Raw genomic sequence first — 17493 nt, 5'->3', positions numbered from 1 at the left:
TTACGTCTTCCAAAGTGGCAAATATTTACTCATCTACTATGGAAGTTAATATTTTTATTAATTAATTTTATTAATGCAGGGCTTATTCTGGAATTCATGCAGATGTAGAAAGCAAGAAAGATTTGGGTTTACAACTGGATTTTCAATCAGTTTAGTTTGTGTGTGTCCTGTAGACATTTTGTAGTCTGCCACCCACCCTCCCCAGGGGGTGGATTGGTAGTATACCAGCTGGTGTGTTCTGTTTGTAAAATGTGAGATAATCACTCCTGTAAGACTACCGTCCTAATGTCTGTAGAAATGTATTTGGGAACACTGAAAAGAAATAATAGAGACAAGAACCACCTCTTTTCTTAAACATTGTCTAACTCATTTATTGGGATCTGCATATTTTTTAATAATGCAGTTGTTTTCGTTGACTATGCATATATGTATCTACATGCATTAAGTTTCTTCAAGAACATTTTTATCTGAGACTGAACTTGCTGGATTCCTAGGAAAACAAGGAAATTTTTTTCCTCCCTCTGTTTAAACCATGGTATTTGACTCCTCTTGAGTATGTATTCATTATCTTAAAATAGAAACAACCTCCCCTCTCTGTGCTGAGAATCAACATTATTGTTGAATTCCCAGGCCTAGGAGAATACTGGTTGCATTACAAGCAAATAATTTTCCATTCTGTGTGGTGGAAGAAACTGTCAATTAGTATGAAAAGGGTTAATCATATTACCCCTCTTAAAATACCCCCTTGTTTTGTCTGTCCTGTGTTTGCATAAGAAGACACAATCAAATGGCAAACCTGTGTTTTTGTTCCTTTTCAAAAATCCCTGACAAGCCCATGACACAGGCTACTGCTGTAGCTGTACATTTCTATTCATTATTGATGACTTGGGGCCAGGCAGGCAGCGCAGAACACAAGCAATATAGATTACCATATTGGGGGCTGGGTTTTGGGGGGTTTGTGTATACGCGTGCGCACACACGCAGGTGCGTGTGCGTTTTGGTTGGGCTTGGCCTTTGAAATACTCAATTCTGAGAGGAAATCATATCTGGGAATAACAGTGGAAAGAGATTGTGATACGTTTTAGTAAAACAATTCAGGACACTTAGATTATTTTCTTTTTTTTTTCACGAGTGAGCTCACTCTCAAACTAATGATTAATAGCTTAACTTTCCAGCAGGCTTGGAAATGATCCTGAAGCGTCCTGAGCATCACTTACCCGACAGGATTTGAAGGGCATTTCTCACCTTACAGAGTGTAGTTAGCACCTTGGCTGATGAGGCATTTTCCTGACAAAACCAATGTAAGCTGTCTAATTTGTCTATAACAATAATTACAGACAATCCACACTGTTGGTTTGATGATTTTTTTAAGGGGAATGGTGTCTCATTTCATGGATACCACAAGCCAAACCCACGGTTTGGGTGAGCGTGAGAATTATGCCAGCACTTTAGTGTTACATTTTAAGTGGTATTTCTGAATAGTAGGTCACCCAGAGACCTTTGCAATGCTAACAAAGTGGTTTTGTACTACTGATTTGTAATTAATCCTTATAGGTTTTTATTGGTACAACACTCCTGCCTATTATGTAAAGTTTTTATTTTCTTCCCCATGTCAAAGAGAGGTTGCGTGGTGTTTTATACTTGCACTGTTTGAGGTTTTTGGCTTGAAGGAAAAGAGGGAGGTAGGAGTTTGTTTAAAACATAGTGTTAACAACATGAAATGTTCTTTGGCTCATATATTGATGGTGTGTTTATACAGAAACTGTTCTACTTAAATAGTTTTCAGTTACAAGGAAAGCTATAGAAAGAAATTAGTAGAATCAATTTTGATACTGCTTATAGTTGCTCATTTCTGTAGTATTTTTTAATAGCTTTTCTCTCAAGTTTCTGTAATTTTCCCCTTACACTTCTGTTTTCTTTCACACAACTGATTATCATGGCAGGAAAAGTTAATTCATAGTTTAGTTAATTCAAAGCTTATTGTGTTAAAATATTTTTTTTAAAACATTTGACAGAATAAAATAACTGAGTGCTAGAGGGTGATTAGGTCCAGCTCACAAGTAAGGACAGAAAAGGCTTGTAGGGACCTTGCTCTCTCTGATCTCTGACTTTGGACATCACTGTTTCAGTTCTGTTTTATATGTAGAACCCTTTAAGGTAAGACTGGTGTAGAGCGTAAAACCTGCTTTTTCTTGTTTTGGGAAGGAGAGTGGGAAGCCATTCTAGTGGAAGAGGGACGCTTAGCTATTCCAAAAAGCAGCATCAGTCAAAGCAGAAAGTCTGCTTAGTGTAACCCTTACATTTCTGTGCTTCTGGTTTCTCTTGTTGTGACTCGGTACTCTTTAATAACTTTCAAAATACGGAATCAACTACATGGCTAATTTAAGAGTACGACAACTTCTGTTTTGGAGGGAGGTTCTTTTCCCTGGAAGGTCCCACAGCACCATCTAGTGTGCCATCCTTTCTTATTGCCAGATGGCTTTGTGATGGCAGAGGTGCTGAGGCTGGCGCATTCTGCTAATAATGTTGTCTTAGTAATTAAAATTAGGATTTGCTGGTTATTCAACATAGATCCAAATACAGGAGAAATTTAGATCCTTTGTAACTTTCTTCTGCAAGAAAACAGATTTAAAATCAGGTGGAAAAATAACTTCTTCTATAGCGTATATGTTACTGCATTTCTGTTTTCTACATACAAAACAAAGGAGAAATTGCGGTGCATCTTTAACACCGCACTTAACATATACCCCAAAGCATGTAACTGTACATTTATAATATTCTTATTATACATTAAGTTCTTTATTGAGAAAGGACCATGCTTATACCTACAGACACCCTAATTCTACAAGCTGTGCATCTTTCCTCCTTAGTCCCACTGAGGCCGTGCTATCCCGTGTGGGAATCTGTCTGCATTGTAGAAATTACAGGATTGCGTCACAGTGATTTTTTGCAGACAAGGGGATCACTCTAAAAAATGCCTGGATGTGGATGATTGAGAAGTTCCTTTCAGCCTTTTATGCCTCCTCTAGGGAAGGCCCACCTAATGGCAGTGTATAAATTCAGTTCCTGTGCTGACATACAGAATTATAGCGATCTTGTTCTCTGCTGACACCACATGAGAAATAGATTTGAATAGGAACAGACAATGGTTTAACGAGCTGGAATTGGGAAAAGTATTGTGCGTATGAGGAAGTTTTACCTCCCACCTCAATGAGAATCTTTTAAAAGAGAGGAAGAAAGTCTTGAGGCCAGGAATGATGGTCAGCAAAAGCAGCTGAAGAGGAAATGGGAAACAGTGGAGCTACAGGCTCGGTAGTATCATTGAGCGCACTGAAGATGTTAACAAGACAGCTGACTTGAATGTGTTGCACAAGAGAGAGACAACAAAAAATTGCAGGAAGGTGTTGCAAGTTTGTGTGGGGAATACGGCTTCTTCCCATTCCAGATACATGAGCAAAGGCCCACAAAATCTCCTTTGGTCACGCAGAGCGCTGTGGAGCTGCTGAGTCGCAGGAGGTTGTAGCGATTGCGAAGTACGGCCAGAAGCAGTTTCCCCAGCAGCACCCACACCCCTATTGCAGGAGCTATTCCACACTCTGCCAGACAGCTCCCATCTAACTGGATTTCATTTAATTATTCTTAAAATACTGCTAATATAAGCTATGAGGTTTCAGTGCATTTGACGGAAGCACTCATTTCCAACTCTGATTCAGACTTTTGTTGTATTATGTGCATCATTCCAGATACTTATTCCAGTATCACCTGCGAAGCCCCAAGAAGTTTTTATAGTTGCTTTAAAACTTCAGGGTCCTTACTACTGTGTTCTGAACTATTCTGTTGCTGTGTAAGAAGAAAATTTCTGATGTGTTGAAGATGCCCTCTGCTGGGAAGCCAGGCAAACTAGCCTTACACAGAGTTTTACCTTTCTGAAATACTCTTTTCATATTCTTGGTTTAACTCTCAATCCAATACTGGAACCTCACCCCTCAACCTTACTGAAAAAAATACGCTTTCTCCTTTTGGTTTTATTCTTTACACTCAATCTGTGACAAGTGTAATGGTGTTACTGGCAGTAGTCCAGATCACTTTATTTCTTAGTTTCTAAGTCTGTGTTGGAAGAACTGAATTTTGGCTGCTTGCATTGCTTTCGATTTCATACTTGCATAAACTGTGTGTGAGGAGAACATCTGCAATTAGTAATTGTTAGTAAATAGTGGAAATGCTTTTGATTTCTACTATTATCTGATGCTAGTATGCTTTTTAATATTATGGTGGGGGGGTGGGGGTGGTTTTTTTAAATTTCCCTTCCCACAGTAAGGCCACTAGGTTGATACAACAGAACAAAGGTGGTACAATGTCTGGAACAATTCACAAAGTACTATGCATAATCTCATAGTTGATATGCAATCTGGTTTATTTTGTCCCCTGTGATAAAGCAAAAGCCATTTTGACATAACGCTTCTAATTTTACAGTTTTATTATTAAAATCCAATATTGGCCTAATTGGATAAGTTGCAGCTATTGTTGTGGTACTTGTTTATAATTATAGTTGAATTAGGGTTATGTAGAATTGTATTTTCAATTTTGCATTGTAGCTCGTTGCCTTGGTATTGTACACTGTTTATGAATTTAACAAAAATGTGTGAATTTAACTTCATGCTCTTTTCAATATCCTTCCAGATTTTTCTATGATTTATTATGGGGAGGATGGGTATATTTAGCATCCTAAAAAGCATCAATTCAAAAGCCTTTGTTCTTCCCAGCATTCAGATCAGTCATTTTATATAAAACAGGACAATAAAGAGCTAAATTGTATATTTTATTTTGAAGTCCTACAGTTGTATGAGCCTTCTCAGAAGCAGCAATGTCACTAGAGTAGCTGACAGAAAAGGGATGTATGGTAGGACACTTTTAAAGGCCTGCGTTTTGCATGTGAAATGATTTTGAAACTAATTAAATTGGAAAACAAAAGCCAAGTGATTATTTGGAATCAGAGGCTTCTGTGACGTCCATGGGGAACAACACAGGGATGTTGAGGTTGAATCATGGGGCAATGACTGAGATTAGAAGCACACCAGAAAGTGCAGTTCTAACTTAATCTCTGAGATTGCAAGAGATAAAACCAAACATTTGTCATTTCCATGGACATGAAGTTTGAAGGGAGGGGAATGTATGTTTTATTGTGGAAATCTAGTTTAACATCTCATTCAACAAAAATTTTTCATCTCCAGTGTCATTTTTAAGTAGGAACAAATGAACAGCATAGTTTGTATAGCCATGCTTATGCAAATATTAAAAACTGTTTAAAGAACTCAGGAAAAAGTTGTCTCAAATAGGCTCCTGCAGCCACTTGATCCAAATATTAATGCACTGAAGATTTCCAAATATTTTCAGTTACAGACTTGAAATCAGATGTTAAAATGGTTTAGTACTCGAAAACTGAGATACGCAGAATCCATAGTTGCCTGTGCAACCCTGTTATCAGACCCTTTTCTGTTACGACCGCTCTTTATTCAGCACGTAGTGACAGTTTCACAAGAACTTGCCTAGTCTCAGCCTGACTTTCAGTGGTTTTTGCTCTTCTGGTTTGGAACCAAGTAAGTATATTTAGCGTAGGGGTTTTATCTAGTTCTGTGGTGTCTGTCAAGAGGTTCTGCATAGTTCCAAAGTGGAGACAGGTGGGAGAAGGCAACTCATTTCTGAGAATTTTGGTTATCCAGCCAAAACATGAAAGTCCTGTTTCAGCATTAGGAGTCATTCTTTATAGGATATCTAAAATTAAGATTACTGCAAAGCAGTTCGGTGTGGAACTATACTTTAAATGTGTTTATTCAAGAGGATACATAATGTGGTATCGCAGCTAATATGCAACGTTTTACACTGGTGCCGTGTCGCAATGTGGAATTGTGGAGCTGTGACCAGTTGAAGGGTAAGGGTAGGGGGAAGTCTTGTACTCCTTCATTTGAATAGACTGAGAGTTGACTTTGAGTGCTGTCATGGTCTTTACAATCTCGATCATGTTCTTGAAAACATTGAACATTGAGCTTTATGACCTTTAGGAGAGCCCGCTTTTTTTCCTTTGTGATGGTACCAGATTTTTTGAGAACATCTGTTTATCTGTATTCTGTCAGAACTTCGGTACCTAATTCAGACCTAGAAGTACTTTTCGAGAGGCAGGGTTCTCTTTTTGAAATGTAAAGCATTGTAAAGTTGTCTGCAAATTTGTCAAAAAAAAAAAAGGAAAAAAATTAAAAACACATTTCCAAACACAAAAGCGGGAAAACAAAACACATAAGAAGAAATAGAAATAATAAACGTTTCAAGGTAAAGTCTCTCTGTCCTGTTGTAATCAGAAAAACTGCAAAGTTTTGGTTTTGGTTTTTTTTTTGGGGGGGGGGGGGGCAGGCTAGGGTTTTTTTGGTTGCTCTTTCTTTTCCAAAAAGTGTCAGTGACTCTTGAAATAAAAGCATGTGAGAAATACTGCTGTACACAGATGAAGATTGAGTTTCAGTTCTCATTCATGCTTGTCTTGTGATGAAATTATCCAAAGTTCATAGCCATTTTTCCTTACACCTTACCCTATCAGTAGGAATGGAAATGCTGCCCGGTTAACTTTTTACTAATCTTTATGCAGTTTATAACATAATGCTGCTTACGCTTTTGTACTTTCTGTGTCCTGCTCTGATGAAGCTTTCAAGAACATCTGTAGCTTTAAGCACAAATAGATAATTGATTTCAGAAAATATACATTTGTTCAGAATCTTGATTACAAAAACCTTTTGTTTTCTTTCTAGCCCTACTTCTTAAGATAAATCAGACATGACTTCGGTTAAGGTTTTTTTCACTAGTAATTGCCACATGCGTGTCATACTGATGACCTGTAAGAATGAAGAAAAATTGGATGGGAAATTTGTGGGTAAAGGAAACGAAGGAAAGTTCACATGTATTTCATGCCTCATTACAATAATCCTTACTCGTCTTCTACCATGTGTCCCTTTGGATCTGTGCCCACCTTCCTCTTACTATTTGCATAATTTCTTTCTTAATGATTTGCCATCTTAGTTTCAAATCCATTATGTTACTTCCTTTTGCTATCCAATTTGGCAGCCAATTACATGTATTGATTCTACATATTCTTTTGGAGAATAAACTTTTAATATCTGTTCTACAGCAATGCTGTACTGGATGAAACCTAGAGAAAACCTCTTAACATCTTTATCTATACCAGATAAACAATTAAATGGATTTCCAAGTACATCCTTGCTGTTAAAGTGTATGTTTATGCACATGCTCACACACACAAACATCTATTTAAACTCTCTTGATTAAGACATGTTTCATGATCTTCCCTGTAAAAAAGAAATGTGTTTACAGGTATCTGACTATTCAGGCTCCTATGTTATATCAGTGTCTCAGGTCAGGCCGAGATTTTTTTTTTTTATTCCCTTTCCACTAAAATCATTGAAATTTATTCAGTCAGTCTTTCACATCAGAGGTGTAAATGGATTTCTTGAAAGTTTTTCTGCTGATAGCAAACGGCAGTCACTTTACAACTTTGACTCCATTGTGGGCAGCAGTCGGAAAGCTTAACACTCCACCCGAACTTTGAAGATGCTAAAACTGTGTAATGACCTTGCATTCTCAAGGGCAGATGCTCAGCTTCTGCTGGAAGTGCTAATCTACAATCTGTTTATCTCCATACACTATGTATTTGACAGCACTTGCCTGGAAAGCAAGGCAGGGAAAAGCGTAGTCAAATTTAGTTACTTTTTCCTCTCTGATGGTGTTAGTGTCCAATGGACTTAGAAGCGATAGCCTTTATTTTCATTTTTAGCTTCCTTTGTGCTTTTCAGCCTGTCGTAGCCTTGGAAAGCAGCCACACTGCCAGCGTCAGAATACGCTTGTCTTTGTGAAGCCCTTGCTAGTGCGTGAGCTGGACTGTGTGGAGTAACTGCTTTTTCCACCTTTGCTTTATTCTGAGTGAATCAGATTTTGAGTTTACCTTCACAACTTAAATTGTCATCTGTATTTCCTATCAGTAGACTTTAGACTCAATGTGCTCTATATACTATTTAGTGGGTATGAATTGAGATGCATGACGTAATGCTTATGAGCATATTGAGGAGCATGTTTCTAATGAAGAGGTAACGTGTTGAAGCAGGGCAGCACATGCAGGGAAAGGCAATACCTTTTGTTAGACAGATATACCGTAGTCGTGTAAACCCTTCAAATCTGGAACAGAAACCTGAAGAGAAGGGCTTTTGCACATAAAAGCATGTCAGTGTATTCAGGTAACATATAAATTGGCCTTACGTGCCCAAATTTTGTTATTTACCAACTCCACCAGTTGGTCTGGTAACAGAGGTCCCCTCCCCTAACAAATCTTGCCTTGCTCGCGCCCGTGAACCATCACAATCACCACAGCACGACTGACTGAAAAATACCTCTTTGGTTTTAATGTAATCCCTGTGGTTTTTCAGACCGGCGCTCCTTATCAAAATAAAACGTTAACATCAAATTACTCTGATTCAGCAACAGCATCTATTTTTTTAATATGAACTTGTCTCTTCTGTCAGGTAATTGTTTAGCTTCCCAGGGAATTGTGTATGTGTTGCAAATGGGAAAAATCAACCTTGTAAATCCTTTCTGTGGTGAGGCAACAGGAAACTTGCTTATTAAGATCACCAGGTTTAATAGCAAAATTTTGTAAAAAAAATTGCTAGAATTGACCTTTTGAATGCTAGATTTTCAACAAGCTCAGTCAGGAATCTATTTAGGATGTATAGTAGAATTCTCTTCCTCTCTGCTTACAGAACTGAAGAAGCGTTTCTGTCACAGAGGTAACATTTCCTTTTGTGACACATACTTTGAATTAGCAGTGGCTGTTGCCCATTTTGTTACTATCACCAAGCTTCTAAAGCAAATATATGCCAAGTCACAGGTCCCCTCCTAAAGAGGAAGGACACCATCTTTATCAACAAGATAAAGGGGATGGTTGTTTTGTTGGGGGTTTTCTTGGTTTTACCTTTGCATTTTTTGGTAAAGTCTAAAAGCGCTATGAAATGTACTGAGGCATGAAGCGCATAAGAAATGACTAATGGTGCTGAATCAATGAGTTCCTTCAGATTTAGAGGAGAGCTGGCTGTACTCACCAGCTGGCAGGGTGCTCTCTTCTCCCTGCACTCAATGCTCATTTGGAGTACAGGATGCTTTTGGCGTACCACCTCCCGCTCCACCCATGCTCCTCTTCGCTCATGCAAGGACTGAAGGTGGAACCCTGCTGCAGTGGTGTTCTGCCATCCCAAAATTATGGGATGCTTGGGGAATACTCAGGCACTTGGTAATATTTGAACTATGCGCTGTAGTTGTCAATGGGGAAAGGGGAAGAAGGGGAAAGTCTGGCTCATGTATTCTAAGTAGTAGCTCATAAAAGCTGGAGTTTGGCCGTTCTGATGAAGTGCCTGTGTTACATCTACATTATACAGATCTTCCTGTCAGTTCTCTGTTCTAAGCATCATAGATGCAACTGTATGCAAGTGTCAGTTCAGCTCTAAGTGCCTTCTCCCTTCCTCAACTTTTGTTCCTTCCTCTACAGCTGGTATATTTGAACACCTGTATTTCTTCATAACTGTTATCTGCATTTTGGTCTAGGCCTCCCTGTAAACAGTGAGTGACTCCCTGAAGCAATTCTTGCTGCTTCTACTGCTTCTCTTTCTAGTCTTTTGTGATCTATCTCAGCTGTGACATTTGCAAAAAGATAAATGATTATGGATAGCTAGGCTGTGGGGCAGTCAGATATGGCATATATTATTTATTTCAAAGTATGTTTTTAAATTCTGCAGAGCCTTCAAGTTGCATAGCTTAACTGTTGCCCCCTCGATCCTTCTTGTCTGCTATCATTTGTGGCATTTACTTGTTGCATTTTGTTTTAAAAGCACAGTAGGAACTCTCTGTGCCTAATGGGCTGTCTGGATCTGTGATTTTTTTTGTGGACCTAGAAAGCCCCTACAAACCTAGTCATATAAGATTTTTTCTTTACATTAGCTTTGAAAAGACTGAAGTAAAGCTCTGTTACTCAAGCTTTAAATGAAAAGCAGGGGACAACTGCTTTTTTTGTTCGATGGTTTTTCACTTGGAGCTAAAAACAAACAGAAAGTAAGCCTCCGTTTAGATGGATGTGAGCAAGTTTTGGACTTTTGTCCTTGAAACAGTAAAGTTTGGGAATAGCTGAAAGACTACTTATTTTTGAGACCTATCTGGATGAAGAATAGTCATGGCTTAGAGAAGTTCTGAGCAAGCTTTGTGAATTAGCATGCATTAAATGATAGAATAATTTTATTGAGCAATAATAAAATATTGAAGTCAGATGGAAGGATGATGGGGAATTGCTATTTGCAGCTATGAAACTGATGCATGTCATGTTAACTCCCAACCCGAACAACTCATTTTAAGATTTGCTCTCATGAAACTTAAAATCCTCTATTTTGTCCAATCATCAGCTTTAAACCTGTTCCTTGTCAGCGAAGACAACAAATCTTTTTGCTTGCGTCTGCCTGGGGGACGTGGAAAGCTGAGGTGGTCCTGTGTGATTAAATTAGATGAAAGACTTGCCTTCTACCAGTGAGACGCAAAGTCTAATCAAGTGAAATGAGTTTTGAGATCTCAGCTCCTTTCCTTGGGGAATATCAGTTTACATTACACAGTCACGACACCTAATTCATCACGGTTGATGCGGCTTTTGCTCAGAAGAGGACCTGGGATTGGGTAGCATGGGACTTGATCACAAGTCACCCCCTAAGGAGGAGCAGCTTAGTGAAGTTAAGATGCAGCATGTGAGGAGAGCGCTTTAATATGTTTTTTTAAAATAAATTATCTATATCTCTGTATGTCAGATTTTTTAGAATAGAGGGGCTTAGGTATAATATGGGGAAAACTAGAGGTAAAAGAAAAGATACGTTGTACTGAGTATAGTTCATAAAATGATTGGCATACAGATGTTAAAGAATGTACACAGTGAAGAGCAAAGTTGAACTTCTTGTTACTTAATTTCTGTGATGTTGAATGATGTTTGTGTATTTCCAAGGAAGTAAAGACTATTCCACTTCCCTAACAGACTTGTTTGTTTGTTTCTTCCAGGGCATTGTTATAACTCCGCTTCTGCTTCTGCTTTTTGTAAGTATCTTGATCTGACGATCTTTTTACTGGGTAATCTTATACCTATTATACAGTATATTTAAGATATAAATGTGGGTGATTTAACAACACTTAAATAATGAGGAAGACTTTTTCTGGTCAGTATCTGAAACAAGCTGCTTCCCAGAAAGGCCATCAAAGCGTGTCGCAATGAATGCAAACACTAGGTGCGCTTCGTTCTAAGAGGACCGAACCCCATTCTTCTTGCAGAATTATAAAACCATATGCTATTAGTGAAGCTGGTTAAAATACAAACACTTGCAAAGTAAGATGATCACTCAGTTAGCAAGTCTCTTGGAAAGCTTTCATGTGCAGGAGCTGGACAAGATCCTACTGATCCAAAATGGATGACAGGCCAGTTGGGAAAGCACTGCTCAGATAAACAAAGCCTCGCTCTTGGGCAGCTAAGCCCATGGGTATTTTTGTGGTAGAGGTTAGTGAGATAGCAGCAACAGCAGCAAGACAAATTACTGGAGCCCCTGTGTATCGCTAAATGTGATGCTGCTTCATTGCTGTTAGTTCAAGATTTCTTTTTCAATCGTTAGTCTACCATCAGGACCTTGGTTCCTTACAGTTCATGGTAGAAGAAAAGGGAGGAGACCACGTTTTATCTTCATGTTTTATAAAGGTATGGATATTAGTGTACAACGAAGAGGCTTTAACAGATGGGTAGTGGTGCTTTAGTAAGTAAGTCCCTTGTCAGTTAGGAATTCTTGGTGCTTGAGGGTTTGCTGGCACAAATGGTATGGTGTGGTGCAAGTTACTGAGGACTGTGGCTTTGTGAAGAGCAGGGCAGCATGCTGAAGCACTTCAAGGATTTCAAGAGAGTTATACAGTGCTTTTATGTTTACCTTACTGATTGCATGTATGTAAGCCAGCACCCTGGAAAGAGGGGTAAGTGTGAAGTTAAGTCTGAAACAATTTGTAAGTGGCATGCAAGTGGCATGCTGTTTATGGTAGGGATGCTTAAGCAGCATATGTACTGTATACAAATGTAGCAGTGTATGTTAAACTGGGATAAATACTACTGTGAGTGGCTGTAACATTATCAACTACTGCTTCAGTAAAGCTGTGTGGGAAGATTTTCATTTTACTATAACAAATTGTAATTCATCTGATGTAGCTGTGTTTACACAAGAGCTGCTTTGACCATATCGTATATATCGGTACACACCAGCAAAGCTTTCTTGATATACTTGGGACCATAGACTTACTGTAGGTTGAAAAAGATAACTGTCCTAAGAAAAATAGGTGTTTTGTTATTCTTACGCTGAATACATTGATTCCAGGTGGTCTGCCTCACTGTTTTCCTGTTGTCTTACCACCTTTATGGAACATGTTTCTTCCATGGGCATTCGTCCAGAGACCTGTGCCTTTGTTTCTAAGTGACTGAAACGTCACCTCTTTTTACTTTTGCTCACTGGCAACTTTCCCCCCCTCTATACCTTGCTGAGTTGTGGTGCTCTACATAGCCAAAAGGGCTATTTTCTGTAGAAATTGAAATGTTAAGGAATGATCTGCATACCTTTTCAAGCAAGATAAAGATCTTTCCTTTGGCGACTTTATGGACAGATAACAAGATATTCTGTCCCGTTAATTGCAGTTTTCACTGTTACCTCTCAAAAGAGGTGGTAAAACTTTGTGTGCAAGAACAGGAAGGCAAAGCGTATGCCTCTGTTCTTCCTACCAGCCCTGGAGACACTTGTATGAGAAGTGTGTAAAATACACATTATTTGTTGTGCGGTTTGTAATATGTACTTTCCTCAGGAAGACCATCTCCAAGTCACACATGAATTATTTTTTCATCAGAATGATAAACAAACTAGTCTGGGGATGGGGGGAGTTGAAAAAGCTGCATTTTTTTGTCACAAAGCCTGAAACTTGAGGACTTCTCTTGGGGTATATAAATACTTAAAACTCCTTGAGATCTTTGCTGGTCATTTGACACATGAAGAGCAGCCAGTCTGGTCAGCCCAGCAGCACATCTTGCTAAGACGAGGTTCAGTTTATCCACTGGCAGGTATTTAGGACAGCAAACTAAGCATGCACTGTTCCTGTACCCTGGCAGTCTGTGGTTTGGACTGCCGCAACCTTTTTTTTTCTTGTGAACCTCTCTAATTTTCCTTTGTGTTTCTTTGATGCTTCTGGCCTGCTTAACATGTAGTGGATTCAAGCACACAGTTCACACAATTCTGATCGCTTGTTTACAACCTGCTGCTTCATCATTTCATGTGGTGCTGTGTAGTTACTGTGGAGTGAGAAACACTGACTAGTAATTTCCTGGTTATCTTTTCTGGATCATTCATTAGTTTAGTCGTACAACTTAGCCTTAGTGCTTAGTTAATAAAGGATGGAATTTACAAGTTTCAAGATAAAACTCTTATTTACCTCAACAGTAGCTGAGCTGGGGCTTCTGAATACCATTCAGGGACCTTTGAAGTCAATGCCTTCAGTGAATTTTAACTCCCGAATTTGGTACTCACAAGCATTAACTCTTCCACAGAGTCATACTATGGTAGTCTGAATGCTATATTGTATTAGTGATCATATTTGTCAGTCTCCCTGTATACAGTGCATAAAATACTCTTAGTGCTGACAGAAATAAAATAGACTGCTGTCCATTAGCTTGTTTTTGTTATACAGCTTAACCTGTGGTAGTGGTTATGGTTTAAATTTTGCCCTATGTGCACCAGAGAATATAATGTTCTGAACTGCCTTTTCTGTACATAATTGCCCAGTAATGTAAATATAAATTGTCTAAACAACATTGATAAAGGCATGTTGAAGCATATAATAAATAATGCATTTAATGCAAATAATTTATCATCTTAAATGAATGGTGTTGAACATAAGATTGTCAGTTACATTTCTGAAAAGTGTATTTCTACTATGAAACTTTTGGTATAAAGCTCACTCAAAAAAAAAAAAAAAGTGTTTTAAGAGGTTCTCATTGATTTAATGAAACCTTAAATACTGTACGTGTAATTACCGGACTGTATCCTTGTGAGGATGCCTAGCTAGACTTTAAAGAATAGCCACCTTCACCATGGATGCCTCTGATTAACATTTTACCTAATAAGAAGCTATTGAATCTGGCTTCCAGATGCATTAATCTCAGTGTCATTATCATCATGTTAACCTTTATTATTAACGGTTAATATGTTATATTCCCAGCAAAGATGTTATAAATGGGCAATGTCCCATAAACTATATATAACTGATTAGAGTTCATATATGTGGTGAACGGGAGCATTGAAACAAAAGTCCTGTAAGATACATCAGTTTCAAGTTACCACGAGGTTATGCCCCTTACATTTCTTTGCAACGTTCTGCAGTATTTCATTAATGATGTTTAGGAGGCTGTGTACCAAAGCAGTCAGAGAAGGATGCTCTCCTCTTGTCAGGTCATATACTTAGCTGAAGCCAGAGGTAACAGATTGATGAATCACGAAAATTTTTTAAAGCAGAGAAAGAAGTTTTATTTTCTTAAAGGCATTTGGGGAAAAGAACCCCACCAACTAGAAATTGAAGTGTAGACTAAATTTAGCTTTTGGAAATAACTATATTGCTATCAATAAATAATGACTATGCGTAGGTTAAGTAATGCCTGAGGAAGTTAGTCACTGTCCACCTTTACTTATCATATGACTTGTTCTCTGTCTTCAGTTTAGTAATTTCCTTTAGTAATTATAATAACACTTTGTGATTTGGAGTAACAGTTTGTAATTTGAATTCTTAAGAATGCTACATTTGGGCACGTTTACATTACTAAAAGACAGTTAAACTAAAGGTGTCATCACACTGTGAAGAGAATAGCGCTGTGATCTCTTTAATAACCTCGAGATGTCAGCACCTTTTTATGATGTCTCATTTGAAATACAGGATTCAGGAGCACTGCACTCTGCAACAGTTGTAGCTGTATCATCTCACTTCTATGTCCTTAGATTGTAACTTTAGTCATGAAAAACAGGAATATGTATGAATGCAGGTTTGTTTTCACTGAGAGGATTTCATATGCCTTTGTATTGTACAGGATGGAGCAATACAGCCTCAGCAATGGCATGTCTCTTGGATTTGCCCTGGAAGCAGAGCAAGCATAGATATCGTACCACCATGTAAAAGAATGATGCAGTGACTTTCTTGTGTGAATGTAGCTCTGTTCCTTTCCAGCCGCGTTGGGGTAGAGTCACCCTTTCTGTCCTTAGAGTTGGCTGAGCACGTAGACTGGCAGTTTTACCAAGCCACACAAGCTTATGATTCAGTTGATTGTATTTGGAATCAAAATACAAGTCATCAGTCATCTGCACACCTGTTGGAGCCAAATGTGATGCTGCAGTTCTTATGGCACAGTATCCCAGCTCTGCCACCTTCTTGGTCTTACCCTTACTGTTGAGTCTTAATGCCTGACAGATGTGGCCTCTTCAGTTGTTGGAAGCACAGCCGGTTAGCTATCAAAGTAACAAAAGTAAAGGTGTGCGAATCTATGTATTTTTATTGAAAGCCATCAAAGAAAATGTTAGCAATAAGTAAGTATTTTACATTTTTATGTACTTCACATTCTTCAGAAGCATGCCTGCAAACCAGTTAGCTTGGAATGTTAAAGAGCCGATGCAAAATTCATGTGTATTTTTAAAAATACACTTGGCAAAAACCTCCATGTAACTGTCACACATTGCTCCCATGTTTGCTGTTTTACCAAAGAAGATTACCATGACATTTGTGTCAAAATGGAGTCTTCCCAAGGCTTTATCAGCTTGTTCCTTTTCTTGATTTATTCAGTGATGTTTTCTTTTCTGATACCCTCTCAAATTTCTGCATTTTATAGTAGGTATTTTTGTAGTGGCATTGTAGTGGTGATGCCATAAGTACTAGAAAGTAGCACTGCTGAAAGAATCCAGTTGACAAGTGAAGGAAATTCTGTGCAAATATCACAGAGAAAACTGAAATAAAATGACTGGTGAATAAGGACGTGAATTAAACTAGAAGCTGATTGAAATACTGAAGTTAAAAGCTTTCCCCTATATTCACAATCCTTAAATTAAAATATTGTTTTAAAAGTTGTTGATACTTCTCAAATTTTTGCCAAGTCTTCTCCAATCCCATGTATTTCAGATAAAACTTTATTAAAAGGAGCTATCATGACTTTTTTTTAAAACAGGATTTCTACACACTATGCCTTGTTTTTCTTCTCAAGCGCTTGGTAGATGAGAGTTGATACCAGTCAAATGAGTCGTTAAATATGCAAATATTTTAGTAGTTGGAAAGCCTTGGAAGTTGATAAGGAAGTTGCAGCTAATGGATTTCACTAGTATGTGACAAAAGGCTGATTGGAGGGGGGGAGAGAGGGGAAGCAGCGTAGTGCATTAGCTGTTAACAGATCAACTCATTCATGTGGAAGATTTAAAGTGCATCATTATTTCTACCTGGTTATTTACCCCACTATATCTCTTTAATCATTGGGAAGACAAAATTGTCCGATCTGATCCAAACCCTTTACAATTAGTCAGAACTTTTTAATGACTGCCGTGAAATATTCACTTGATCATCTCATTCCTTTTTTCAAATTCATCTTTTATAGCTTTGTTATATAAATTGGATACAAATAATACTCAGAAAATAACAGGGACCCTCCATCTTCCTGACACACATACAAAATATTGTAAATTTGTCTAGGTAGAAGACTGTAAAATATTAAATATTTCTTGGAGGACTTTCTTTTCTATTTGGTTTTGCTCTTTTGCTAGGGAGCCTTTTAAGTACACATCCTGCTTCTACATAGCAGAAGCTAACCATGTATCTTAATAGGTTCGTAGAACCAGGATACCAGGAGGATCCCATCCCGACTCAGTCTGTCTCTTTTCCATGCTGTGCAATTCACCTCAAAACTGAATGTGATCCAACTTAACAGGAAGGATTTTTGCTTTCCCTCCACCCTTACAATACTAGAAACTTGTGTCTCTGATGAGCAGAAACCTAATTTCCAGTAAGTATTTGTGACAACAATGAATGTTGTACTCATTTGTCTTTCTTGCCAATGTTATCATACACCTGAATAGCACTTCTCTGAAATTTCTCACCCTGGCTCAGACATAGTGTACAATCCTATCCTCTTTCCCAGTCTTCAGTCAGCTAGGCTAAACAAGCCATTCATTTCTAATCTTTAAAACATAAATATAAAAAAATTAAAACAAATCCCTTATTCTGAGGTGTTTTGTGCACCTGTTCCAGTTTTGATTCCTTCTTCAGTCCAGGTAATAAGAATCGTGCACAGTTGCACAGTATTCTTCACAAGGCCTTGTG

The 17493-nt window shown here is 38.2% G+C and overlaps 1 protein-coding gene across 11 annotated transcripts in view; it reads left to right on the top strand.

Annotated features, from left to right (window-relative positions):
- SLC10A7 (solute carrier family 10 member 7) overlaps nt 1–17493 on the top strand; it is a 150857-nt gene that overhangs the window by 86956 nt on the left and 46408 nt on the right. For 10 of the 11 annotated variants that reach the window (XR_012835232.1, XR_012835233.1, XR_012835235.1 and 7 more), the window contains one exon: nt 11137–11172. Coding sequence is in view for 2 of the 11 variants with exons in the window: in XM_075751255.1 (XP_075607370.1) it covers nt 11137–11172 (36 nt within the window). In the remaining 9 variants the exon portion in view is untranslated. Of the gene's footprint in view, nt 1–11136; nt 11173–17493 lie in introns of those variants that run through there. The other variant, XR_012835238.1, reaches the window with a different exon arrangement.

Source organism: Balearica regulorum, chromosome 4 (genome assembly GCF_011004875.1).
Source record: "Balearica regulorum gibbericeps isolate bBalReg1 chromosome 4, bBalReg1.pri, whole genome shotgun sequence".
In the NCBI taxonomy this organism is placed as follows: Eukaryota; Metazoa; Chordata; class Aves; order Gruiformes; family Gruidae; genus Balearica; species Balearica regulorum.
The sequence above is the reverse complement of the archived record's forward strand: the minus strand, read 5'-3'. Positions and strand labels throughout refer to the sequence as shown.